This window comes from Anas acuta, chromosome 22 (assembly GCF_963932015.1).
Source record: "Anas acuta chromosome 22, bAnaAcu1.1, whole genome shotgun sequence".
Lineage (NCBI taxonomy): Eukaryota > Metazoa > Chordata > Aves > Anseriformes > Anatidae > Anas > Anas acuta.
The window spans coordinates 6167624-6194028 of record NC_089000.1 but is presented as its reverse complement, the minus strand read 5'-3'; the positions used below and the strand labels follow the sequence as shown (position 1 = coordinate 6194028).

The 26405-nt window shown below is 41.0% G+C and overlaps 1 protein-coding gene across 2 annotated transcripts in view; it reads right to left on the bottom strand.

The window, feature by feature from the left end:
* The window catches only part of SLC45A1 (solute carrier family 45 member 1), a 43538-nt gene extending 17317 nt beyond the window's left edge, over positions 1–26221 (bottom strand). The window contains exons 1-2 of one of the 2 annotated variants that reach the window (XM_068658422.1): positions 26015–26221; positions 1968–2029 (exon numbers count right to left, since the gene is read on the bottom strand). In XM_068658422.1, the coding sequence (XP_068514523.1) occupies positions 1968–1996 (29 nt within the window). In that variant the 5' untranslated portion in view covers positions 1997–2029; positions 26015–26221. The remainder of the gene's footprint in view (positions 1–1967; positions 2030–26014) is intronic. The other variant, XM_068658423.1, reaches the window with a different exon arrangement.
* Positions 26222–26405: the final 184 nt, after the last annotated feature.

The following is a 26405-nucleotide window of genomic DNA, read 5'->3' as shown; positions in this document are numbered from 1 at the left end:
TGCTCTCTCTCTCTCTGGTCTGATACCTGCTCCAGGACACATCCTGCCTTGTGATCAGTGATCTCAGGATTCCCCCCCCCAAACCACCCCACCCCAGACTAGAAAAAGCTGAGGCTGACCCAGCATCTCCACTGCTGACTCAAACCAGTAGCCTTCCCCTCAGCTAGCCCTGCAGAAGGGAAAAGGGTCAAAGCAGGATTCCTCCTTTTCAGTCAAGGCCTGCAGAAAAATTTCCTAGACTGCACGTGAACTTTAACCTTTCAAGTTTTGCTTTTAATGACTAAGTACGTGAATGGAGCAACACATCCTTTTCATCCATACATAACTCAAAGGCTGTAGGGAAAAGCACTTAGCACAATGGACTTTGTGTGTGATGTCAGCTATACAGAGTACAACAAAATCACTGGCTGATTAATTAAATACTGCAGTTGTATCTAATATATGGACAACCTATGACTATTGTCCCTTTGCCAGCCAGGGCAGAGGTCAGGGAATGGAAAAAAATAGATACAATTTCTGTTGAAATCAATGTTCAATTTTTACCAGAATGTCAGATGATACTTTAAGAGTTTTGGAAAAAGCTGTAAGTATAAATCAAATAAGTTTTATTCTTAGTGTTCTGGATGAGTGTGGGTTTGGGATTTGGGGTCAGAGGGGCTATGGTAATTTTTATGATAAATATATTTTCCCTCCCTGCTCTATTATGAACCTTCTCCACTCCTGTCATGTGCTGCTGAAAATCTTAAGTGTAAAATTTAAAAATTACATCACTTAGAACACTTTTGGTTCCTGATAATAAAAACATTGACTGAAGTATGCAAAATTTCAGGATTAGGTTTTAAATCTTTTTCCAGATTACTGGGTGCAAACATATGGTGTGTACATATAATTGCTTTATTGATCTTCTAATCTCAAAAAATTTATCTTGACAGGAAACCACGAGTGAAGTGAACCTAGATTTAGAAAATGATAATCCAAACTGCAGGACTGATTTAACGTACCAGAATTTTTCATGAAATTATTACTGAATAATGAAAAGCAAGCAAAAGTACAAGATATCCCTTAGTCTATGCAAACATCTAAACCTTGCCTATTTCTAAACATACAAAGGGTTTTGGTCTATACAAAAGAGAAACAAACTATTGTTCCACTTTTTATAGTGGAGCCTTGTTGAGGGCACTCAGCAAGACTGCAAATACATTTTTCATGTATTGTATGCCAACTTAAGTAACCCTTGCTGTCTGAAAAATCAAATATTTTCCCTTAAAATCAGACAGACATCCACCAGATTCACCAAATCACACACACACTGCATAAGCCAAACACAGATTTTTAGGATCATCTGCCAGCATGCTTGAGAGCAGTTCAGAGTTATCAGAGTCTGCCATAGGCCATGGAGATAGAACAGAACTCTGACTTCTCAAGGTCTTTTCTAGCTATTCCTGCAGCCATTCAATGAAAATGGCATGAAAAACCAGCAAATTCAAAACTCATGAAAGAGGCACTTCTCATATGTCTTCAGATATGGAAGCAAAAAAGCCAAAATGGGATTGGAAGTCTACATCTAGCAATGGTCACAAAATGGAAAAGAGATTACAATTTAAGTCAAAGACAGCGAGTACTCAAAAAGAAAAACATTCTTCAGTACATGATCTCTATTTAAAATCTTCTCCTGAACACCATCATTAAACCCCTAGCCATATTATCATTTTAAATAGCTCCTTCAAAACTCCATTTGTGAACCTCTCCCTTTTAGTACTCCTTACGATCACCACAGGAGCTCACATTAAATCATTCTGCAATGCACCTTTCCTAAATTCCTCCCCGAAACCATCTATTAAACAGGCAGAAGTGAAATAGAATTTACTCAGTGATTACTGACCCTCTTTGCTTTTATTTAGGAAGCAGTGTCTCTGGAATTCTTGGTCATTAGAAATCATCAACCTGCTGATTCTGCAAGTACTCACCCTGCTAGAAAATCCTGTTTCTGCCTCATGCCATGCAAAGTCTGACTGTATATTCCTTTGACCTGAAAAACAAGAAACAAAGGTTCATAGGCAAACCTTGTGCTACCAACTATACCTGTGGCAGGAAAAGATGCATCTCCAGTGATCAGAAGTTATAGTTAAGATACATACTTTCTTGACTGGATCCTATAAGTCAGGCTAGTTCAAAAGAGGATAATTTAATTAGAAAATACTTGTCCTTTGTACAGCATTGACAATGTTGGGAATTCAAGTTTAATGAAACCCAGAAAAGAGATTGAAAATAACAGCCACTATATATAATCAGCTAGGAAATATATAATGGAAGTAAGATGCAGTGATGGAAAAGTTTCCAGCAAAGATGATCAAAATTATTTAAATATATTAGAATAAAAAACAAACATAGCAATCTATAAAACATCTGTAATTATTGGATTGCCATTAATAAATAGTGTAAAATCTGCCAACAGTAATACAGAAAAGGTAAATATTTCTCATATTTCTCAGAACTGCAAGATGATGTATATTCTCAACTCAGATTGATATCAGTACCAAAGGTAAAGTATCTGTGAATCAGCAGTCCAGAGTCCTGAGATGTTAGAAGATCGAATTGCTGACATTCAACCTCTGCAAGTCATTAAACAATAAGGAAACTTCACAGGTCCAAGAGAAAGCTAGTCTCTAAGAATATAAAACGGGACAACACAGGACTAAGAGCTCTACATCAGTCCAAAACAGGGGAAAAGGGACTCACTTTCTGGAAAAAAAGGGAGGTCATTCCAAGAGCAAGCAGCTGCTATTTATGCACTGCCTGGCAGACCAAGCCATCACACTCCTGCCAAACTGGTTTAGCTTCCCAGAACGCCTCAGGCATCAAGATTTTCACCAACAGCCCTAAGAAATGCTCAGACACCCCGCATTTGGTCAAAGATGCACCACAGCCATCGACTGATCAGAGCACCTGTATCAAGAGTTGCATAGTTTTGTTCACAGATGAATGCTGAGCTGGGGGAAGATGAGGTGGGGAGAACGTGGTGCTGTAAAACAAAGTAGCAGTACAATAGGATACTGGTGCAGAATCATCTCTTAAACACTTGGAGACAATAGCCAAGAAACAGCTAAAATACATGCAAGTCTGCACCATGGAAAATTGTTTACTAAAATACATGAATAGTTATAATAGTCAGGAAGAACCTGGGAGACCTTGGGAGGAAAGATGAAGAGACAAAACAAATTGTGAGTTATGGGCTTCAAGTATAACTTCTCTAGTGGCAAAGGAAACACTGACATGAGCAGTTACAGAACTTAATGCAAAAGCAATTTTAATTCCAAAACATTCATGTTAAGGAAACAATATAGCTTAATGTATTTGGGACACAATCAGAAAACAGCATTTAGGATGTTAATTTTGCCTTTCTACTCCACCTAACTTATAGAAAAGTCTCTAGAACTTCAACATAAAAGATAGAACATTCTGGACAAACTTGATAATTATTTTACATATGAAATGTGTTTCTATTCCATTCTTTGAGATTTTATCATGCAAATCATGCAGAAATGGGTGACTAACCCTATCCCATCATCCACACAGTACAGAAGTGCTTCCTGATGTTTAGACAGAACCTCTTGTGTTCCAGTTCACCTCTTATCCTGGGCACTGAGCACCAACCACTACAGAGAACCTGGTTTCATCGTTTTTGCACCCTCCCTCTAGGTGCAAAGGTCCTCCACGAGCGTCCTCTTCACCAAGAGGAAAGTCCCAGCTCTCAGCCTCTCCTCACAGGAGTGGTGCTCCACTCCCTTTGTCATCTTGGTGGTGGGTTCATCTTGGTGGCTGGGTGGGTGATCTCTCTGAACCTGCTGGCAAGGTTTTGTTGCTTAATGCAGTTTGGTAGAAAGCCTCATAGGTCTGGTGTTTGAAACCTACTACCATTGTAAGCTCTTTCAGGTCGCAAACTCAGATTTTAAGCACATTTCCATGTTTATAAAGCAGTTGATCTGACCTAACATGAATACATAGGCTGCCACGGGAAAATGAAGCACTACCAATTACCTGCAATTGGATACCATTTTTCACAGAAACATTACAAGATGCTGGCAAAACGCAGATATTCACTTTCGGATCTATTTGCTGGTTGGCAAATTAACCTTTCACTTCAGGCTGCAACCATCCACCAGCTGACCTGCTGCTGGTTAAGAGCGATCCAAGAAATAACTACACTGATGTCACTGCTTTCCTGGTTCTGCAGTTTGTGATTCATGTTTGCACCCCCGTACTCCCAGGCAGGCAACACCAGGCTCTATCCTTGGAGCTCTGATACATGCTGCTCCACAGCAGCTCTCCTTTCAGTCAACAACATGCTCCAAATGCCTCAGGAAATCTCAGCAATAATAAGAGTTAACAAAGACTGAGGCAGTGTTAGGGAAAGAAAAAAAAAAAAAAGTCTTCTACTTGGGATCTGGAGGAGAGGAGTGTGCATAGGGAGATGGCATCTTTCGAGGGAGGAGATCCTTTCCTGAGTGATGCTGTGGGCACTACAGGAAAAGCTGACATCTTTACAGCAGTATACTGCCTATCAGGACACCCACTGCTTCCACAGCACCAAATGCTCCTTTCCCTCCAGGCTAAAACACGTGTTAAATACGATGAGCCTTCAACACTAAAAGGGAGTTAAAATTAATTCATCTCTAGACTGTCTCTTTCTACTTGTAACATTTACTTACAGGTACAGCAGACATTATTTTAAAGGCATAACAAGATGTTCTTATTAACTATATCTGGAAATATACAAGGGTCACTGGTAGTACATGAGCAACATCCAAGTCTTCTGCAGCAGGAGATTATGCAGGCTTCAATATTATGAAAGGTCATCACAAAGCACAGTTGAAGGATAGTATGCACTGGTAAACATGGAAGAAGTAAATGGACTACCTACCATCTGAGTCAGATGAACAGTAAGTTCAAGTAAATTTATCGCATTTTAAAATCATATAATGGTTTGGGTTGGAAGGGACCTTAAGGATCATCTAATTCCGCCCCCCTTGCCATGGTTAGGGACACCAAACTTGTGGTTTTATTTATGCTGACAACCTTTTAAAGAGGCCTACCTCAGCTAGAAATGCACAGTCATGGCAGTGCTGTGAGCTCAAGGAAACCAGTTGGAAGAATTTCTTGTGTTTGTACAAGGAACACCTCTTAGCAATTCCACTCTGGAACCAAGACATCAGTACAAAAAAAATTATGCCATATCCAATCTCCCACCAAGCCCCATGGCAGCTTTGAAGAGTTCAGCATTGCAAAATGATTTCCTATGCTATAAGCAAAATACTTCTGAAAGGAATCTGACTGTGGGCAATCCTCAACAACCCTGCTGCACACACAACACTTCCAGGGACCAAGAAACATACTGCCTTTATTTCTGCCTGAACATAGGACTCACCAAATTAAAGGCTTGCCTTTCTTCCACTGTAGCTCCATTAGTGCTGCCAGTAAAGAGAATTTATGCAGAGAGAAAAGGGACTGACAGTTCTTCTACAATAAGGCCAACTGCCTCAGCCTGCCACATTCAATTAAATGTTTACTTCTTCGTTTCATAACTCAACAGGAAGTGGAAGGTCAGAGAGGCCCCACTGCAGAACAAAGAACCTGTCATTTAACTATTCACCTCAGACCAAGATTCCAGTGGGAGACTACTGCTTTCCTTTCCAACCTCCCTTCCTCCAGGAAACAGACACAAGGTAGCACTAGCAATTCTTCCACTCTTGTTTCATGATCCTAAAGGAGTAATATTGCCAACATTTGTTCACCAAAACTGGTTAATGGATAAAAAGTAATCTCTTGAAACTATCCTTAAAGGCTATGTTTTTTTTTGGCACGCTTGAAAACGACAGCTATAGCAAAGATCAAGTTGGAAGCGTGCAGAGCTTCCTGCAACAAAAAAACTTCTCTCTACTTGAAATAGTGAAGACTCTACCCAAATTCAGAGTGCTTCAGAAGCCTCATTTGCCAGCATGAAAGTAAAATAAAAACAACTGTTTTAATATGAAAAGGACTGTTATTCTTGGTTTGTTAGGAATAGACAAGCCGTGGTTTCACGCTGCATTGAGAAGTTATATATTCATTTGGAAAAGCCTAATTCACTCAGCCACCTAATCTGTTAAATAAAATAAAACACCTCTTAATCCACACATTTTCTCCCCTTGTTCAACTAGCAACATGATAAGAGGAAGAAAAAAATAAATCACTGAATTTAGCCAGTGGAAAGATACACAACAGTAATCAATATATTATTTTCAAGAGGAATATGCATACATCGAATAGAAATCATGTAAGTTTCAGCTAATTGAGTTCTGTGGTAAAATAAATGTGAAATATTGAGCCCTGGCATGAATGTTGCTCTGATGAAACTTTGACCACATTGCTTCTGATGATCTGCACAGCCAGTTACAGGGACACAGCCTTGGATGAGCTGAGTCATACCCCTGCAACACCCCTTTCTCTTCAGTGACTACCAAGAAAACTGACAGCCAGCTCCAAAGCAGAACTCTACTTGGACAGGCAAATCCACCCTGCTCTGTCTTCCTAAGCACAACATGCAGTTCACAGATAAATCAATGACCATAGGGCTCTAAGAGGCTGCTGTCTCTAAAGTCTGGGAAATTTCATCTTCTTCAAAGGCCATAACTTCAAAACCACAAAATAAGACCTTTTCCTGCATACACAGGGAAATCACAAAACTGAGTAAAAACAAAGCAAAAACCCAAACAGAAAACAAAACACTGCTGACTGAGCAGACAGATGTTAATCAAACCTTCCACCCTCAGAGCTTTTTACATATAAAGGAAGCAATACTTGTTCTGGAGGTGGTTAAAAGCATGGGAGCCCCATTCAAACTGGAAATTAACCTGTACACCTTTCTGACATTGCAAATGTGTATTCAAGTCTTGGTATCATTAAAGAAGCTAAATAAATAAATTAAAATCTACCATTGACCTAAGACAGCAACAGGATTAGGCATATGCCTGGAAAAACACAGACTTCTTGAGGACTATGCAGTTTATAACTAGCTAGACATATAACTCAGTGACGCACTAAAGAGCCTTGGACACAGCTCAGAAATCTCTGTCACAAAACTGACCAGGACATGCGTGGGTCAGATATTCTGGCCACAAGTACTCTCCTTATCACTGGATTTGACCTTTGTAAATCACAGCAACCCATACAAGCAGGACTCCTCTAGGTAATGAGGCAAAGCTCAGCTTTTTGCTGTTTTTTTTTCATTCCCAAGTCAATATAACCACACGAGCAAAGAAAACATGGGATACAAACTACCTTGTAACCCCATAATGTCCTGTTCAAACAGCATTTTTAACCTGTTTGGAGACTGAAATACCACCACCGATACTCACAAATGGATAATACAATACAGTGTGCCTTAAAAATAACATTGCACTCAGTTATAATTCCACTGAATTAATCCGTTTTACAAAATGGGAGACAGATGCAAAAGGGCTATTACTGTACTATATTTCTAATCTTGTATTATGTAAAAAAGGTACTGACCTTCTGTCACACAAATAATGCAAATGGACTTAGAGTTGACATTGTATACATAGTGTCACCCTAAGATCACGTACAGCACTAAAGATCTCATTTTCCTTCAGATTGAGTCAGAAGAGATCTCTCTCGCACACAAAATCTGTCAGACAGATTTCTTTCTTGGAATGTTGGACAACTGCCATGTTACTTAAGAATTGCACACTATTCAGTCTCTTGGCTAACACAGAATTTGAATAGAAATAACCACAGCGGTTTGTTTTGTTTGCTTGTTTTGTTTTGTTTTAAGCACTTACCATCATATTTTGTTCTTAAAAAAAAAAAAAAATCAAAAAGCCAAGCTCCCTGCTTTAGATACTTATGTCTACTTGTGTGTTTCACTTGGCTGACTGTACCTACAGCTTTTTGGAGCTGAATCATTACAGCTTGATCGCACCAAGTAAATGATAATGACTCAGTCTCATGCAAACAAGCAGGAAAAAAATATTTAGAAGAGCCTCACTGAGGTAAGTGGGCTGTGCTCCAGTAGGACACTGCTCCTCATCTTTAAAACCTTCTTGGAAGGGAAAATTGAGAACATTCAGCAGCAGCAGAACAGAACAAACATCAAATGTATTTTGCATAGAGCTTGAAAAAACTCCGTTTCTGCAGAGTACAGAGTGCTCATTTTGTGGTGCAGACTACATTAAAACGAAGACTACAGTAAGGACACTTCTATCCCTCTGTAACAGTCAGCACAGCAATTCAGGCTGTAATGCAAAACCTAATCTAATATAGCATATGTATGTTGAAAAAGAAAACAAAAATTTGTGTTGGAAGGGACAAAGATCATCTAATTGCAACAACATGAACCATCATCACCCTGTTCCAAGGAGCACACACAAACCATTCCCATCCTTCCTGATGGCAAATTGCCTGCCTGATCCTGCCTAGGCCACAGGGACTCACTGAGTGCCTCATAAGAAATAAATCACCACTGTTGTGGTTTAACCCCAGCAGGTAGCTAAGCAACATACGGCCACTCGCTCACTCTCCCCAGGTGGGATGGGAGAGGAAATCTGACAGGTGAAAGCGAGAAAACTCATGGGTTGAGATACAATATGCTAGGTAAAGCAAAACCTGCATGTGCAAGCAAAGCAAAGCAAAACAAGGAGTTCACTCCCTGCTTCCCACCGGCAGACAGGTAGGTAGGTATTCAGCCACTTCCAGGAAAGCAGGACTCATCACACAGTTATTTCTTGGGAAGACGAATGTCATCATTCAAATTATTGATTACAAGGATGAAAGTTATCTACCATTTGTTAATAGCTAGCAAAGAATATGGCAAAATACTGTTAAAACGGAAGCTATACCTATAAAGTTCTTCTAGGCATGTCATGAGCTTGTTTTTTTTCCATTCTTAGGATCTCACCTGAGCATGACTAAAGCAATCGCGGCGTTAACCTGCTTTGTAGATGCTAAATACTGCCATAAGACTGAACATCACCCAGACAACATATAATTCATAGACACGCACTACAGTCATTTTCTGCAATCCACATTTTAAGCAATCCAAATTTCGTATTTCCTAGAACTTTACTCCTGTTCCGTCTTAATGCCTTTACTTTACAGTAAATGGTTCATGACAATATGTGGGTGTTATCTGGAAATAAAAAACTCTTCCTCAGTCACAAATATGCTATGTGCTGAGAAATTCTCTTCATTACTCATGCATTCCCAGAAGAGACTAGATGGACTTGGGCACAACTATAAAACAGACTCTCTATTAGTTTTTATATGGGGATCATTTCTTATCAGCAGGAAGGGAAGCTTTATCTGTCATAATCCATCAAGAGGATGATGTGGCCCCTGGCATGATCAAATCATAGTAAAACTACTCTTGAATAAACTTTCAGATTGTAAAAACATGTTTGTGAATCTCAGCACAAGGACATAGTGCTCTAAATTCTGATATTTATGGGATCTAGGTTCATCCTGTTACACTAATTCATGCATAGCACTACATTTTCAACCATCTTTAGTACCCACTGTGTGACAGCAGTAAACTGATCCTCTTGATAATACCTGGTGTTTAACAAAATCTGTTAGCCAAATCTGGTTACACTTTTTTGGCATGAGCCACTAGAGAATGCCTGTTTTAGAAGGTAGCTGCTACAATTGCAGCCACATATAAGGGATTAGCAATACCTTCCCAATGGAACTTTGTACCCTCACAGGCATGTTTGCAGCTGAGGGCAAAATTAGCTGAGAACATGCAATGCGAGTCAAAGTACAAGTTATGACAAAAATAAATAAATAAACGAATCTTGTCAATCAGCTCCTCAGATATGAAACTGCTTCTAGGAAAGCTGTCTCAGGATTTATGGTTTGTATGCAACCAGTAGCCCAGAGCATTAGGTTCAAATGAATGACCAGGAAAGAGACAGCTTAAGGTAGCTCCAACACACCGAGTCCTGTGCACCACTGTGTGGTGCTAGAGACCAAGACTGGCTTGGATTCATTCCCAGATGGATCTGCAGCACTTGCAGTCAAGACTAGGACAGAGCCTACTCACCCACACTGCTCTCACTTTTGGAAGGCACACAGTGTTTCACTCTACACTGCCTATCTGCTGCCATACAAAAGCGTGGTAAGCAGCATCAGATCACCTGCAGAAATTCAAAGGAAAAAAGTGCAAGAACATAGAAGCAGTCCACAACAACACACATTCCACCGTATCGCTGCTTTTCGTCTGTGCACACAGGTACAACAGTTCGACCTGCTCACTAAGTCACAGCCATGGCACAAGAACATGTTTGCATGATGTGCAGGACAGTACAGGGTAGGGGATGCACTGAATTTTTAATCTAGCTCAGATGTACAGGAGCTGTACTCTCTAACTACAGCCTCAGATTAAAGTTTTTAGACTCTATCCACTAATAACGGTCGTTTACTCTTTAAAATAAAATCCAACATTACCAAAAAAAAGACAGTTTCACTGAATTAGGAATAACTTGGAGACTCAGAGGCTGACTCTCAACTATCTATGTAGAGTTCAAAGTCATTTCTTATTAATCTTGCCTCCTTAAAAAAAACTTTTTGAGCAATCATTTACCACTGCATTTTAAATTGACCATAAGACATGCAAAGAGAAATTCCAGGCAAAAGTTTGTCTATCCCTTAGGCACTTCCTGCACCAGGAATAAAAGTACAACATAAAATAGTTAGGAAAATGCTTCAACTTTAGCTTGTGCCTTTTTCTTGCTTTAAAGCAAGAAATATTTGTCTTCAAATATCACAGTGTGGAGGCAACGATGTGCACTGTTGTGTCAATTTTTGTGTCTGGCTAGACTCGGAGCTGCTCCTCTCCAATAAACCATATTCCGAAGTAAATTCAGAATGAAGGATACCAGAGCCAGTCTCTTAACTTTTCCTGCTGCTCTTCACGTAGAATGGGTGCTTAGTGGTCACTTGATCTACTGAGTCATCCTTTGCCGAAAGGAAATTACTAATACTCCCCTCCACTAGCCTTTCAATCACGTAGCTGATGGAAGAAAAAAAAAAATGCTTCCCTTAAGTAAAAAGCAGATAATTCAAGCATTCTCATGCTAAAAACCAACACTGCAAACAATTGAACAGGCCACAGATTGTTTCCTGTACAACTATGCCATACCCCAATCATAATGACAGTGAACTATGAATTCTCTTCTCCCACATACACATGTGGGCATTTAAAGCAAGGATACAAAAGACATAACGCACAACTCTTTTTTTCACAACCATTAATCTCTTTTTAAAACTTCCTTCCTGTCCTGACTACAAGATAGCCTAAAGGACCTTATTTTAAACAGGTGGAGCAAAATCTTCAGCAGTTAGGCTAAGTCTTAATGGGTGCCTGCTCCAGCCCTATGCTTTAGTATGAGCTGGGCATGTGCTAGCCATTAATTTTCTATTCCTGCTTCATTTCTACAGACAGAAGAGGAATATGCAAGTCAGCAGGTAGACAGAGCACGCTATTTCAGGTATCTGACTTGGATGACTGGAGAAGCAGGATCTTGAAATGTCTCCTCCTTAATCTGGACATAGCATCTGATCTCCACTGTGCAAACATCTCTGCACCATTCCCTTTCTAATCATGATTTGTGCTTGCTTACTCTCACTGAAATCTCTACATCCCAAACAATTACCATACTTCCCTACTGTTCCTCACAGTTCCTGACAGTCTTGAACAACAAAAAAAAAAAAGAGAAAATTTATTATTCATAATCAGAAAGGTTTCCACATGTGTATTCACACAATTCACAAAGGGGAAGAAACTACAAAAATCAATAAATAAATCAACATGCTGGACTTGGAGAAAGTTCTCAATTGTCAAGGAAAGGCTTTAGTTGAAGACTTCAAGACATTTTCACAGCTCTGTTCCTGATGCTTGTGACTGACAGACTCATGAAAGATTGTCCTAATGACATTTTTCCCTAGCTATTTGGTTTTGTTGGGCAATGCTATGCCTACAGTGTACTCAAAACCTGAGCTATTTAAGGAACAGATGTGCCTCAGAGTGTGTTACACCTAAAGACTGATTTTTCCAGGTTGGCCTTTTCCCTCTGGCATTCACCCCACAGGATATTGCTTTACAAGTAATAAACACCGCTTCCTGTACACAAAGTCATAATAAAACAAGATTAAGTAAATACTTGGGCTGTTTGTTTTTTTAATCCACAAAATAAAACCTCCCCACACATGCCATTTTTCTGTTTAAGGCTCATAGCCTGCCTGCAGGTACTGCTGTCCTCTCTCTGCCTCTGGGAAAGGAGACGAACCTTATCAAGTAATTAGAGCAGGCAGCAAAGTGTAGTCTCAGCTGAGTCAATGCAAGTATATGTTGTTACTGTTCCCTCACTTACTGATGCTTACTTGCTAAATGAACTGACCTGATGAGTCAGTCACTGCAATAAAATGATGTAACACATAAAAATTCTGAACTAGTAACCTCCAATATTCTTTGAACACTTGGGAATAGCCCCTGCATTAGTCAGGGTGCAGCAAGTGCAAGGTGCCATTGCCTTGGTGAATCATGAACAGAAGAGACTTGGAATCTCTTACACCTCTGTGTAACACCCCTTGTTTTATTCCACTACAGGCCCATGTTTCCCAAACTGGGCACACAGTGTAAACACAGCTGTGATTCTGATTTTGGCTACATCCCTACTAGTCAATGACTCATCCAAGCACACCTTAATCGATTACAGTTCCATGATCTGCACTCCTCCATGTTTACACACACCTATTTGCTACACCAGATGCATTTCTGCATTGGATCTTTATCCACCTATCCTCTACCTGAAGACAAATATAGCATCCTATGTATTAAGCAGCCTGGTCTTATGCTTCCTGTAAGTGTTTTGCATCAACAGAATTCATTTCCAATCCCTCATTAAATCCACCAAATTACAAATATCACTTTTCCAATTATGCAGTCTCTACTGGCTTTGTCAACCATCCTGTCAAAAAGCAAACTTCAAACCCACTGTCTGAAAGCCTCTCCATCAAGCAGGTAGCACTATATATTATCACCAGGCCTACTCAAAACATCTGGATATTTGTCAAGGGCACATGTCAATCAATTTGTTTCCCACAGGCTGAGTTAAAGGCTCTCTAGTCTCCACGGTAGGGTGAGTAAGCTTCAATGAACAAAGAATTAATATTGATGGCTATAAAACTCAGACCTCCAGCAAGCAGCTTGCTATACTGCTGAATAAAATACCCTCACTTCGTAGCTTTCTGCAGACAGGCAGTGACATCTGGCTGGTTCCCAATACTCTGAGTCACCTAGGTGAAGCTGCAGTTTCTGCAGTGCTGATGTCTGGTATTTGGTACAGAGTGATGGGAGCAGGAATAACGAGGGAAAATAGCACACAGCTGAGCAATGAATTCTCCTCTGATCAGTACACGCAGGACTATATCCATATCACCTCCCACACAAGAGGTGGAGCCTTGAAGAACTCCAGGCTCTCCAACTCCAGAGACTGATCATCTCCAATTTTTGCTTTGTATTTGTGATTAAGAAAAAAAAAAACAGTGTACAGCATGGCCAGCACCACACAGTTTCTGGTATCACCCGGTACAGACATTAATCATCTAGGTTAAATGAGTAGAGGCTGGAGCTGTGGAAATTGCCTTACTAGTTCTGTGAAAGACTTACTTTAAAAGAGGCCACAAGGTGAGGACAGTATTCCTGCATTTCACATTTGTCACAGCAAGGGGAAGCTGCTAATCAAACTTGAGGTGCCTGTTGTGACAACTCCAGAGGTTGTATGCTGAGCTCAATGCAAATATCCATGCTAGTTTCCTAACAGCACCATGACGAATAATGTTGGTCATTCCATAAGCACAGAAAGAGGTAGTGTCTCCATCGCTGGTGGCAATAAAGGAATAGACCCTCTAGAGAAGAAAAAAAGAATCCATTTAATTCTGTCTTGCCTAAATGAATTGTCAGTACCAGCATCCTTAAAGCAGGATGTAAATACATACATATATATATATTCTACATGCAGATAAGAGCTTTCCTTACAGAGAAAGAGCTAACCTGGCTATCAAGTTCCCCTTGTGCAATTCCCCATCACTTTGAGCCAAGAAGGTCAACAACACCCACTGCATTCTAAGCGGTCCTCTTGGCTACAATCCCTCTTTGCTATGGGGAAATCACTGCCAACAGACTTATGCCAGAGCCTTAAAGGTCCAGTTCCCACATCTCCATAGCCTTGGCAAATGAGTCGTTCGTCTTACAACTGGAGAAAATTAATCCTTTGGCAAGAACAAAGCAGGTGACCAGGAGGGGACAGCCAGTAAGCCAGGATTAGTAGGTGGAATTGATCAATACTTAAGAAATTCTCTAATTGGGGCTTTAGATAACAGCTTTTGCAGATAAGATGCAAGTGGGGTTGAATATGGCTCAGTAAGTTGACTCATCTGCCCCATCCTATCCAGAAGGGCTTACCTGTTCTGAATCAAATTTCACTAGAAAATCTCCTGACTAGCTGAAATGGTGACTACTGTTTTAAACACGCAGTACAGCAAGAGCCTAGCCAAATCAAATAAATTACTAGTCACGTAGTCTTCCTGGGGCTGGAGTCATCCTTGGGGAAAGCCTGTGGGCAGGCAGCTCAGCACTGCTGTCAACACAAAGCACTTGTGAACCATCTCCTTTGATACAGATGGCAGCTCCAGTGTGAATCCTCATAAGGTGCCCTGGGACGCATCCATGCCAAGACCAGCAGCCTCAAAGAAAGCACGTGGCTTGATCTTCATTGCTCATTACACACAGATGAAGCACAGTTGCATTTTTCCCGTTTCTACAGGAAAGCATCACTGAAAGTAATACAAACACAGCCTTTCTCTCGTTTTCCAGTCTCGTTTCTTCAGAGACAGCAACCAGCAGATCTAATGCACTTAAGAGGAGGCCTAGCCTCTCCTGAATCCTGTCCCACCTGAAATACTGGCTTTGTTGGCCAGAGGCCCAGGTGAGGCAGTAACTGTGACACTATATCCAGTACCTTTGCTTAACCTTTTCCCTCCCATATTGCCAGAATGAATTGCAGATATGTTGGCATCTTAGCAACAAAGAACACTTCATATACAGCGTTTTATTTCGCTTTCCAGTTGAGCACACCTAATGCAATGTTCCACAGCAACCACAAACAGTACGATGGATGCCAAGCTCTGAGTCAGATGCTAGGCTGTGTCTTGCAAGCATTCAGTCTTCCTTGCTGTCCTTAGGGCCAGAGGCTGCTGCACCAAGTGCCTCCAGCATTTCTCAGGGAGGGGCTCAGCAGCACCCTCACCTTTGGCCAACTGCTTGTTCTGTTCCACCCTCCTGCTTCAACTCAAAGAACAGCCAAGTGAGCAATGTCCTTTTTTTTTTTTTTCCTGCTTTCCCTAGAAAGAAATCCACGGGATTCCCCCCAGCACACGTAATTCATGTCAGCTGGACAAAGACATTCGTAAAGCTTTCTGTTTTCCTGGTTTTAGCATGAACTGGATCATTTGACAATTTAGAGTGAGAGGGCCCTCAGGACATCTCGTCCAACCTCCTTCTCCAGGGAGGATCAACAGCCATGAGGTCAGACCAGGTAACTCAGGGCTTGATTCAGTCTGGTATTGAAATCCTTCAGGGATGGAGATTGCACAGCCTCTCTGAGGAACCTGTTCCAGTGATGGACTGTGAGGAAGTTTCCCCTTATATCCAGTTGCAGATGACAAAATGGCCTTTTCAACCACAGAAACTTTTCTTCTCCTGCTCTGCTAGTTTCCTAATTTTGTTTCCTAACTTTCACAGTGGTATACTCACTCATCAGACCCCTGCTCTCATCCAGCTCCTACTTGTTCCCTTATTCCTTTCTTGACATTCCCTAACCTTGACTTCTCATCTTCACTACACCACCCCCTACACTTAAAACACCTTATTATTTGCTTAAAAACCTTCCTGGGATTTCTTGCTCTCATTCGCTCCTCAATTTATTCTCTAAATTCTCTCAGACCTAAGAATGCCTGCTAGTCCCTGCAGAGGAAGACCCCATGCCACCTTTTTGCTTGAAATACCTGTAGGAGGCCCAGGTCTTTTCCACTCTGCATTCAAAAGCAGCACTGGAGCGTCTGCCTTCCTCTGAGCATCACACAAATCTCTCACAAGATATTTTGAACTGGCAACGAGCTCGGTTTCAGATCCTGCCCTGCAGATTCTTGACAGAGTACTGTGGATGAAGCCACAACTTCCATGAAGCAATGCTATCACGACTCTCGAGGCACGTGCCAATCTCCAAAGAACTTCAGGCAAATGAGAAATGCAGCCCTGTTGCGCAAGTTGCCCCTGAAGGAACTCCAGGTGAATTTATAGTAACATACGGAAAATGCTGACAGACTGCTTCCCTGCCCCCATCCAAGGGGAAAGAAAAATCAACAAACAAAAAGCAAACAGAAAAGATTACAGACTGGGATATCACAGCTGCCTTAAATCTGACTTCCAGCTGTCAAGTTGTACATCGGGTGACTCACGGTTACTCAGTTATCAGGACAAGTTATCAAGCCAATCCTTTCGCTTTGACACCAAGTAATAATGACTCTCATGACATTTCTTCCTGTTCACTTGCTTGCCAAATAACACTGCTGATATCTTCTTTACAAAATAAACACCAGCTACCATAACCTGATGTACAAGCGAGCTGCTCCAGCTTCTCTCACGATAGAACAGTTTAGGTAAATCACCAGAAACTGTAAATTCAAATGATTAAAACTACTTAACATACCTTGTATCGCATAGAATATTCTTAGGCATCTACATCTCTAAAAAAGCAAAGTGGCATCTTAAAATTCCATATAGCAAAAAGTCCCTAGAGAGTCACAGACTCAGAGAATCAGGAGTTTTCAGGCAGAATACCAAGCCCTGCTATCTAGTCTGGCCCAGGCACTGAAATGAATTGCAGACCAATCAGCCTTACAGAAACAGATTGCAACTTTGGGTAGCCACGCACCTCAAGGAGGAAAAGGTAATGCTTATGTAAGTTTATCTTCTCTAGGCTGAGTTTTATTTATCCTACTACCCATGGCAAGTTCAAAGCGTTTATTGAAAGGCATTAAAAACAATTCCACACCAAGCAAACTGGTAGAAAAGGTGCTGTTGCTGGGACATTCACCAGTACCCTTATCCTTGAGTGCCCTATGGTGGGGCAGCCTACACAAGAACCATTTTATCCTCACCTGGCAATGTGTTCTAATGTATTACTGTAACATTTGTTTTACATCAAAAACAATTTGTTTTACATAATACATAGTGTTTTACTCAACTCTAGTCTTCTGTACTGTCTCTAATAGAGGCCATTAGCAAATACAAAAAGAGAACACAGTAGAAATGGAGCAGAGCAAACCTTCAACTTCTGTCCATCATCCCTTATGGGTTCACTAGTAAATTCTAGTGACACGTCACAGATTATAATAGACTTACGGTCAGCTACCTGCTCCAGGCCTTCTTCCTCCTTCCTTTGATGCTGAGGCAAAAGGGTATTCCGGATGAACCTTTCAGAGTTACCGTGAGCTCATCCTGCCCCAAAGGAGCACTTTCACTGCCTTCTTTGTTATAAAATAACCTGTAGCTCAACTCAAGTAACCAGCTCATGCTATAGGCTAATTTAAGAACCTCCAAGCCTAAAACCATAAAGCATATCCTTCAACAAATACCAGAAAAATGGCTGGAAATCAAATTTAAAAGCCTGATAACAGCTGCCCTGCTGAACACTGAAATCTGCTAGCCAAGTTCCTGCTTAGCACTCAAATACTGGTGGTACCCTCCCCACCCCAGCAGATGAAACAGCATCCTAAACTACTTAGGGGGGGAAAAAAATACTTCAAAGTAAATTAGCTGGATGCTCCTACTAGCACAGGCACACAATACACTTCTATTCCTCAGCGATCTCTTTTTCTGCTAAAACTGCTTGAAGGAGTTGAATAAAAAAGTCAATCAATTAATCTTCCATGACAGCTCTCCAAAATCACCAGCTCTAATTGGAGCAGCTATGAAAAATAGCCAACAAGAAGTAGAAGGGTATGGCAAACCAGACAGGGTGCAGCAAAGTAAAGCCTTCACAAGCTTGCATCTGAGTCCCACATGCACAAAGGGTGATGCAGGGAGAAAGGTAACTACAGTGATGAAACAAAGAGAGGCTTATGTGGAGAGACTGAAGAGCAGAACAGAGATGCTGGGATTCTGATCCAGAGGGAAGATGGGTGCAGGAGACTGGAAGGATTATGATCCAGGTTAAAAATCAAAAACAAAAAAGGCAGCAAACAAGCTGAATGTGCAACCCTCACCACATAGGGTTACGTGACAGACCCTGTAATTTTAAGAGTGGGGGCTTTTGTGGAAATCAACATCCAACTGGGTTAAAGCAGATAAAAGAAAACACTTTGCATACTGATCACGGAACTTCCAGAGCTTTCTAGCAGCAGTGGCTGTGGAGGCAGCTATGCTCAGCAAGTTCAAAATGGGACCAGATAAATTTTTTGGAAAACAGATCTGTAACCAGAAAATATAGGACCAGTGAGAGATGTAAGTTCATTACAACAGCTGCGGGAATGCAGGAGGATTGGACCACAAGAAGTGTGTGGGCTTGCAAGCTTTCCGCAGAGTAGCCCTTCCTACTGCTATCATAGGCATTTGACTACTAGCCTAAATCAGCTTTTAGTCCGACCCATTAGGGCATATCTCATGTTGCTTTTACTCCCACATACAAATCTCTCAGCTTTAGTTTGATCCACAGCCAAACAGAAGATTTAAATTCAAAACTTCAGTTTGTACATTGCCTCATACGTTCACACCTGCACACACACAAATCCTGAATGGACGTTACTTTCATTATACAAAATTCTGGATTAGCTTCATTTTCCATTGAAATATGGGCTGTCACTTGTGATCCAGTCAGCTGACATCAAGAGAGAATGCAGTTGAACTGCTATTAATTACTGCACTGGAATACAATACAATTTTGATAGACAAGGAAAACAATTATTAATGTGTTTAGCATGACTGCGCCAAAGGTTATCACTGGTGTTTTGTATGTATTGAAGACAAGCAAATAAGCAAACATTCTTATGAACAGTGAGCAACTTGGGCAAGCATAAAAGTACTTGCACACATACCTCTGCACACCTACAGAGTACTGTGCACACATACCTCTGCATGCATGCATTTGTGTATGTAATGTTTATTTTCAAAGTTATAAGAAGAGGATGTAAGATAAATCATTAACCCATCACCAGAAAAATCTGTCTGCAAAATCCCAAAGTTCTCCATCAATATATAGATACCGTATTTTCCTGCTAGAGTGAGGGGATACTAAAAAAACTTGGAGATGAGACCTGTTTTACTAGAAGTCGTATCACAACAAAACCTTTATGAAAGCCTTATTTTGAAACTACTGCTTCCAGGAAGACCAGAAAAATGGGCAGATCACACCAGAATTAGAAAAAGCTTGTGTGCCAATTCTGAGATTGAGTCATATAACTTTGTTTCACTAACAAAAATAAATTGACAGCAGATTTGGTTCAGCATATTTTAACAAGTTTACAGGTCATTTTTTAACTTGTCGAAACATGCCAGGCATGTGTGCGCAGCCAGGTAACTTATTTAGGTACTTTCTGAAAACAAGATGCAAAAACAAACATTTAGTACAGATGATTATCATTTATTCTTTGATTTTAGCTTCATACTGCTATCTTTGCATCACTGTATTTAATTGCACTCCACATTTCCTTCATGATTCATCATTGCATAATAAACTAGATAAGCGCTTTATGGGTGTGTTGCAGGTTTGCACAATTAACTGAGTCTATTGGACTGGAAATGACGATTTGTATTAACTGAAAAGATCATGTGGCTTACATAGTTAGTGGGTGTTGGTTGATTAGAATGGAAAGTGCCAATTATTGAAGGAGAAAATAAAGATGAACTCATTATGTTTAAGAAGTACCTATGTCTTCCTGGAAACGTTAAGGTTTATCTGGAATAGGATTCCCAGTTGCTAAATTAGAAAGAAAATTATTCTTCCTGTGTTTGTGAGCACACAGGAACAGCAAAGGAAGAAGCAGGGGAGATGAAGGGATAAGAAAACATATAATCATCCAGGAACAGGATGAGCTTCTATACTAAGGCTACCTCCACCACTGCTACTACCAATTCTCTACTCCCTGTCCAGCAAATTGGACACATCTGTCACACAAAATGCAGCAGGCTGTACTGACTCACCAGTGACAAGCTGCTCTGACCTCAGCAGACGAAGAGACTAAGCAGAGACTGGAAAGAAAACATTTCAAAGAAGTTGTAACTACTGAACTTGTAGTGACCCTAGGGATGAGTGTAGTCTCAAGACTACAGCAATTCCTGGACTTGCCAGTACCACTGCTGGACCACAGAAGATGATGCTTATAATTTAACTAGTTTCAGTAGGGAAAAATCAAAGTTGTGCTAAAAAGTCCTGTTATGTATTTGCTCTACAACGTAAGATCTGTCCTGTATAGGCACAGTGCATGCGTATGTACACATTAATGACAAAAATGTTTAAGAGTGGAAAGCTATTCTCATGCCTCCATTTTTCAGATGTCCGATTTGAAATGTTTTAATGCAACCTGATTTGGAAGGAATGACCTTAGTTTTTTCTCTATACAAAAATTATTTAAGTCACATATACATGACCTTGAGTAGGGGACTAGAGATACCGGCATTTAAAATTATTTCCAAATAAGTATTTTAAATATCAGTTATTTAATTATATAAGTAAGGAGTTGAAATTCATAGGTTTTGCTTAATCTTTATCATTAAGTCCTGGACCACTCAGCTTCTCAGAAAATCAGTGTTTTATTAATACACACAAAAAATGTACTTATAGAGGTAAACTTTAGCCTCTGGATTTACTACTGTTGGTCATAAATAGATATTGAAAATTTATGTCAGATTTTGACATGGTAAAAAAAAAACAGAGCCAAATCCAGTAGCACAGTCTCACTTTGATGGGGATGTCCATAGTAAAGGATCAGTAGTGCAAATACGTAACACATCTCAAAATAAAACTGGACAGTGGACTGTCGTGTCCTCTTCCCCATGAGCTTTTTAGGCAGAATCTCAAATACAAATAAAATTAGCTTTGCAGTGTTCGGGAGTCAAGTTACTGAACTATTAATTTCTACAATGATATACTTCATGCTGTTTCCAAATACCATTTTTCTATATATAGTTTTTAAAACTGAAATCACTGGTTCAGAATGAGAACCAGCTGATCTTTAACCCCACACTTGCTCAGTCTGCTCTTACCTCCCTGGCTCACCAAAGCCAGGCCTACTCTTACACTACTCCACTCTCAGCTCATGTAAAATCTCTGAAACATCCCTATGTTACGTTTTTAATGGTAAGCTATCCTTCTAGGCTGACAGTTTTACTTACAATTTATTTTGTAGAGAACACAAATCATGCCAATTAGTGACTCTCTGCACATAAACAATTTTATCAAAGGAGCTGACTGTGGTGTTGCCATTAATAAAAATGATAAAGCAAACCATGGGAAAGGCACAGAGAAAGCAAAGAACTGACTACTACCACTCTTTTCAATCTCACTCAAGTCTAGCAACCAGTTATGAAGACTTTAAAAGACCGAGCACTTCTAGACTTGCCAATACAAAATACCCAACATCTTCAGGTGCTGACAACATTTACTTATTTTGAAGAGTTCCTGGTCTGTCTTGACAAACATGGGTCTGGCCACAGCAATCCATGCATCTGATGCTACACAACACAACTCAGTAGGCACTTGACTTCAGCAGCATACACGGCAGTGCACGGGATCACCTGGGACTGGCTCCTTCCACTGATGCGTACCTGATCTAATTCATGTTCTTTATCTTGGCGACTTTGATAGAGCCTAATAAACAAACTACTTTGTGTCAGGACCAGTTCAGAGCCCCTCGTCTCAAACACTCTGCGATGGGCAAAACAGTTGAGACCTCTTGCAGCAAGGAAGAGAAATCCTTCCCTGGAAGGGGTAATAAACACACAGACAAAGACACACACATGGGCGTTTTACAGCTTTCAGATGCAAGCTCACTTTGTCCATTTATCAAAGCCAACATACAAGGCAAGGTATAATAGCGCAAGCTAAGCACTACAAACCACTAATCATATAGCTTCTAGTTGTTTGGAAGAACAACCACCAAAACCAATGTCTACCTGCAAAATGCTGTGTGAATACATCCTATTGTTCTCAACCCTTTTAGATTAGCTGCAAGAGAGGGATCTATGTAGTGGGAGTTCACCGTGGAAGAAAAAGTACACTGGAAAAGGAACAGTCTAGTATGTCACAGTAACAGACTATCAATCATATGTCCTTCAGGAAGGATGAAAACTTCGGTCATGCTGCAGAACCTTACACTGCAAGTGGATAGATTCCAAAAACTTCCCCCGAATTATTATGATGCAAAACGCTACACTCCTGTGGAAACAATACACCTAAAGGGCATAAAAACATAGTTTGAAGCGATCAGCTCACAGCAAGCCCTCTGGCTCTGTGAAGAAGCAGATAGCCTGGGATTTGAGTCAGCTCCTCTGTTTCTGCTGATCCTACCAGTGTTCTGCTATGGAAAGTCTCTCAACAGTGCCCTGAAAGAATTCCACATGACATGGAACAAGCAAGCAAACAGTGTCTCTAAATCAGCAATATACAAGTGATATTTCTCCAAAGCATTCCAATATTACAGGATGGATAGTAAAAAAAAACAGATGTGACTGTGCCCACTGCTGGGAAACACAAGTGTGAACAAGCAGCTATTTTTAAATTATCAAGTTCCATTCCAGTCTAAGCTGTTACAGAATGTGTGTCAATCTTTGTCCTTTTTTGATCTCTTCCCTCACTCAGCTTATGCTTGTGTACTGAAGAAGTCTGAGCACATGATTACCCCATCCAGGCAACATGCCTTTGAAATGGCTTTTTAATTTAGACTCTCCACTCCCTGACAGACTGACTTTTGCAGTATGTCTGTATTTGCTGTCTAGACACTTGCATATGCTAACCTCTAATTTAGCCCTCCTTTACTGACCCATGAGTTTTTATTCCCTTCTGTGGGTCTTCTGGCTAAACTGGAAACGCAGCACATTCATTCTGCCCCGTACCTCCCTGGTGTAACTGCATTCATACAAATCTGACCACTCAAATAAACATACGTTCCTCATTTACAACAACAAATCCTTACACTGAAAATGTTTCGTTGCACTCTCCTAATCCTGTTCCCTTCTTTGCTGACCCCAAACTCAAAGAACAGAGCAGTCCTTTGCTGAAAGAATCATAGAAACACACGTTTGGAAAGGACCTATAAGATCATCTAGTCCAACCGTCCTCCTGTCACCAACACTACTCACTAAGCTACTACATTTTATCCCTCAGCACCTCATCCAGATGCTTCTTGAACACTGCAAGGGGCCGTGACTCCACCACCTCCCTGGGCAGGCCAATCTGCATAGACAGGGATCTAAGCTGAATTTTGTATGCAGAATTTAATCACTGTGTACCCAGTTGCATAGGCAGAACATGATGAAAATGTCTGACTGAAATATAGAAGGGAGAGCAAAATACAGATACATCCTAAGAATAGCCAAATGCTGGCTCAAATCCAAGGTCCATCTAAGACAATATTGCTTCTAGCTTAGGGAAAAAGGAAAACAACAGATGATTAGGGCAGTGGGCAATGTCCTCTCACAACAGCCTGACACAAGGCACTTTCTCTACAGCCTGAATGGATTTTTCTTTCATCAGTCTCTGCACATCTTTTTTCCAACTCATGCTAACACTTCTGGCATTTGCAGCGTTCAGATTTAATGAAGGTACACAGATGAGAGCTCACAAAAGCCATGCCGTACTTCCACTTTAAATAGTACCTTTCCACAACAAACCACTTCCATGTGCCTGAAGCATAAAAGATTCCCTATCTGTGTCATTTTCTACAGATGACTTAAGAGGCAATTTAGCTTTATCCAATTGCTTTAAAGTCTTGTATAAGGTGAATTCACATAAAGCCTGAATAATGGGCCCTGTATAAGACAGAATTTGAGCATCAGCTGTGCACAGTTGTATATTGATGCCATTGTAATTCAAGAGTCTGCACTGCTTATCGTATTTATTAACGTTATCTATTAACTGCTTGTAGTATTTATTAACATTACACATTAATGAAACTCATTGTCTCTGCCTCTTCCTCACACACCCACGTCTTTCTCTACCCCAAATTACGTGCCACAGTACACTGCATAACATCCCCCTGTACAGTAAGAAGAGGTATAAAGTTTATCTGCTTGTAATATAGGCAAGACAATTTATTTACTCACGTACCAGCACGACTTTACAACTGCTGCATGATAGCCTCTGACTCGCTAAGAATTCAGTGAGACTATAAGCACTTCTGATACAACCTGTATGTGTTATGATTTCCTCCAGATTAACAGATGCTCCAGTTGATTTCTGTCACTTCAGGTTGATAGGTTGAAAACTTAAGTAACTAAGTTTTGTTCTCTTTATTTTGCTGACATGGTCATAATGCATACATCACTATAGTAAGAGTAACACACAGATTCCTTAACCTCAAAATTCGTATGTAGACACACTGTCAGACCACCACAAAGCAGAAGAGAAGATAAGGACCTGAATAAAACATATGAAATGAAACTACGTAATGATCACACTAAGTTTCATTTCTGCTGGGCATATCTTGATTCTGCTTGAGGTAAAGACCGCGATTTTTAGGGAAGAGATGAGGAATATGACAACTCATTCATTTTGGAAGTCAGTAGGCTGAGGTGTTGAACTTTAAACTATCATATAATGATAAAATTCATAACTTTCCATGATGGAAAGGTTTATTCACAGACCACCTTCTGCATTGCTTTTTTGCTAGGTTTTCTTTTCCCAACTGACTCCTTACTAAGGGGTAGATAAATCCTGCTGCATTTCACAGTAGACCATTCAGAATAAGTCTTAGACCACATCACATTGTAAGGCATCACCACTAGCTGCCCCTCTGTCTAAGCATGGGACCAGGCACAACATAGAGCAGTTCCACCCTAACACAGGGTGTTTTATCTCATCAAAACCATAACCTCATTTGTCTGCTCTACTCTTGTCTTTGGATGGCTTCCACCCCTCTTTGTCCTTTGCTTTCTCTCATCTGCTTACACATCTAGCCAGCTTTAGAGGACCTCTCTTCATTATTTTTCACATCTAAGGGAAAGGGAAAAAAGAAGAAAAAAAAATCTCTTCAAGTTCTTATCCTTTCCCTTTTGCACATCACCTTCGTTGGTACAAGACAACAGTTCTTATAATACAAATATACAGTAGGATACCTTACTGTCCTTAAAAATGAAGCAGATTAGGGATTTTCAACTGCAAACATGCTCCACACAGTGCAGTAGTGAAAAGGAAAACCAAAACTCAGCTGTGAGATGAAATCAAGCATTTTTCCTTCTTGGTCACCTGTATTCCAGTTCAAGGAATACAGCACGTGCATTTTCTTAAACTATCGTCAGTAGTTCTCAGTGCTAGGAATTTTAGCGTCCATTGCTGACATTTCTTTCATCACCAAAGCGATGACTGCACCGTAAAGCAGAACTGATTTTAAAACAATTATAATTTTAAAAATCTGTATAGGTTTATATTTGTATTTATATAGGTTTATAAATCTATATTTATATTTGCAGAACACCTTCCGCTGAGAATCTTACTGCTGTAGCCGCTACAGTTTATCACACAAACGCTAACTCTGGACACAAAACACACTGTCAAATCTGTGGTAATTCACGTATAATTAGTCAAGATCCCTAATTAAACGTAAAAACGAATTAATCTCAGGACAAAATCCCGGAAAGCCAATGTTCACAGCAGCAAGCCGCGGCGCTTCCCGGAACGCTCCTCACCGGCGGGCACGGACGGGTAACGCAGCACCTCAGCGCCTGGCCCGGCTTCCGCAGCTCGCTTCGTGTCGGGAGGAGGGCAGCGAGCACCCGCTGGCGGCGGGCGGCTCCTCCGGGCCGGGCCGGGCCGGTGCCTCACGGCGCGGCTCCCGCGGCGCTCCCGGAGCTGAGGCAGCGGCACCGGGCGCGAGCCCCGCGCTGCCGCCGCCCCCCCCACGAGGCACCGCTCCTGCTCCTCCCCCCCCTCCTCCTCCTCCTCCTCCTCCTCCTCCCTCCTCCCTCCGGCGGAAGCTCCCGGCCGGCCTCGCGCTCCGCTCGCCCCCGCCCAACCAACGCGGCTTCCGCTGCGCCCGGGGGCGGCCCGCCCGCAGGTTTGGGTACCGGGGTGGGCCCC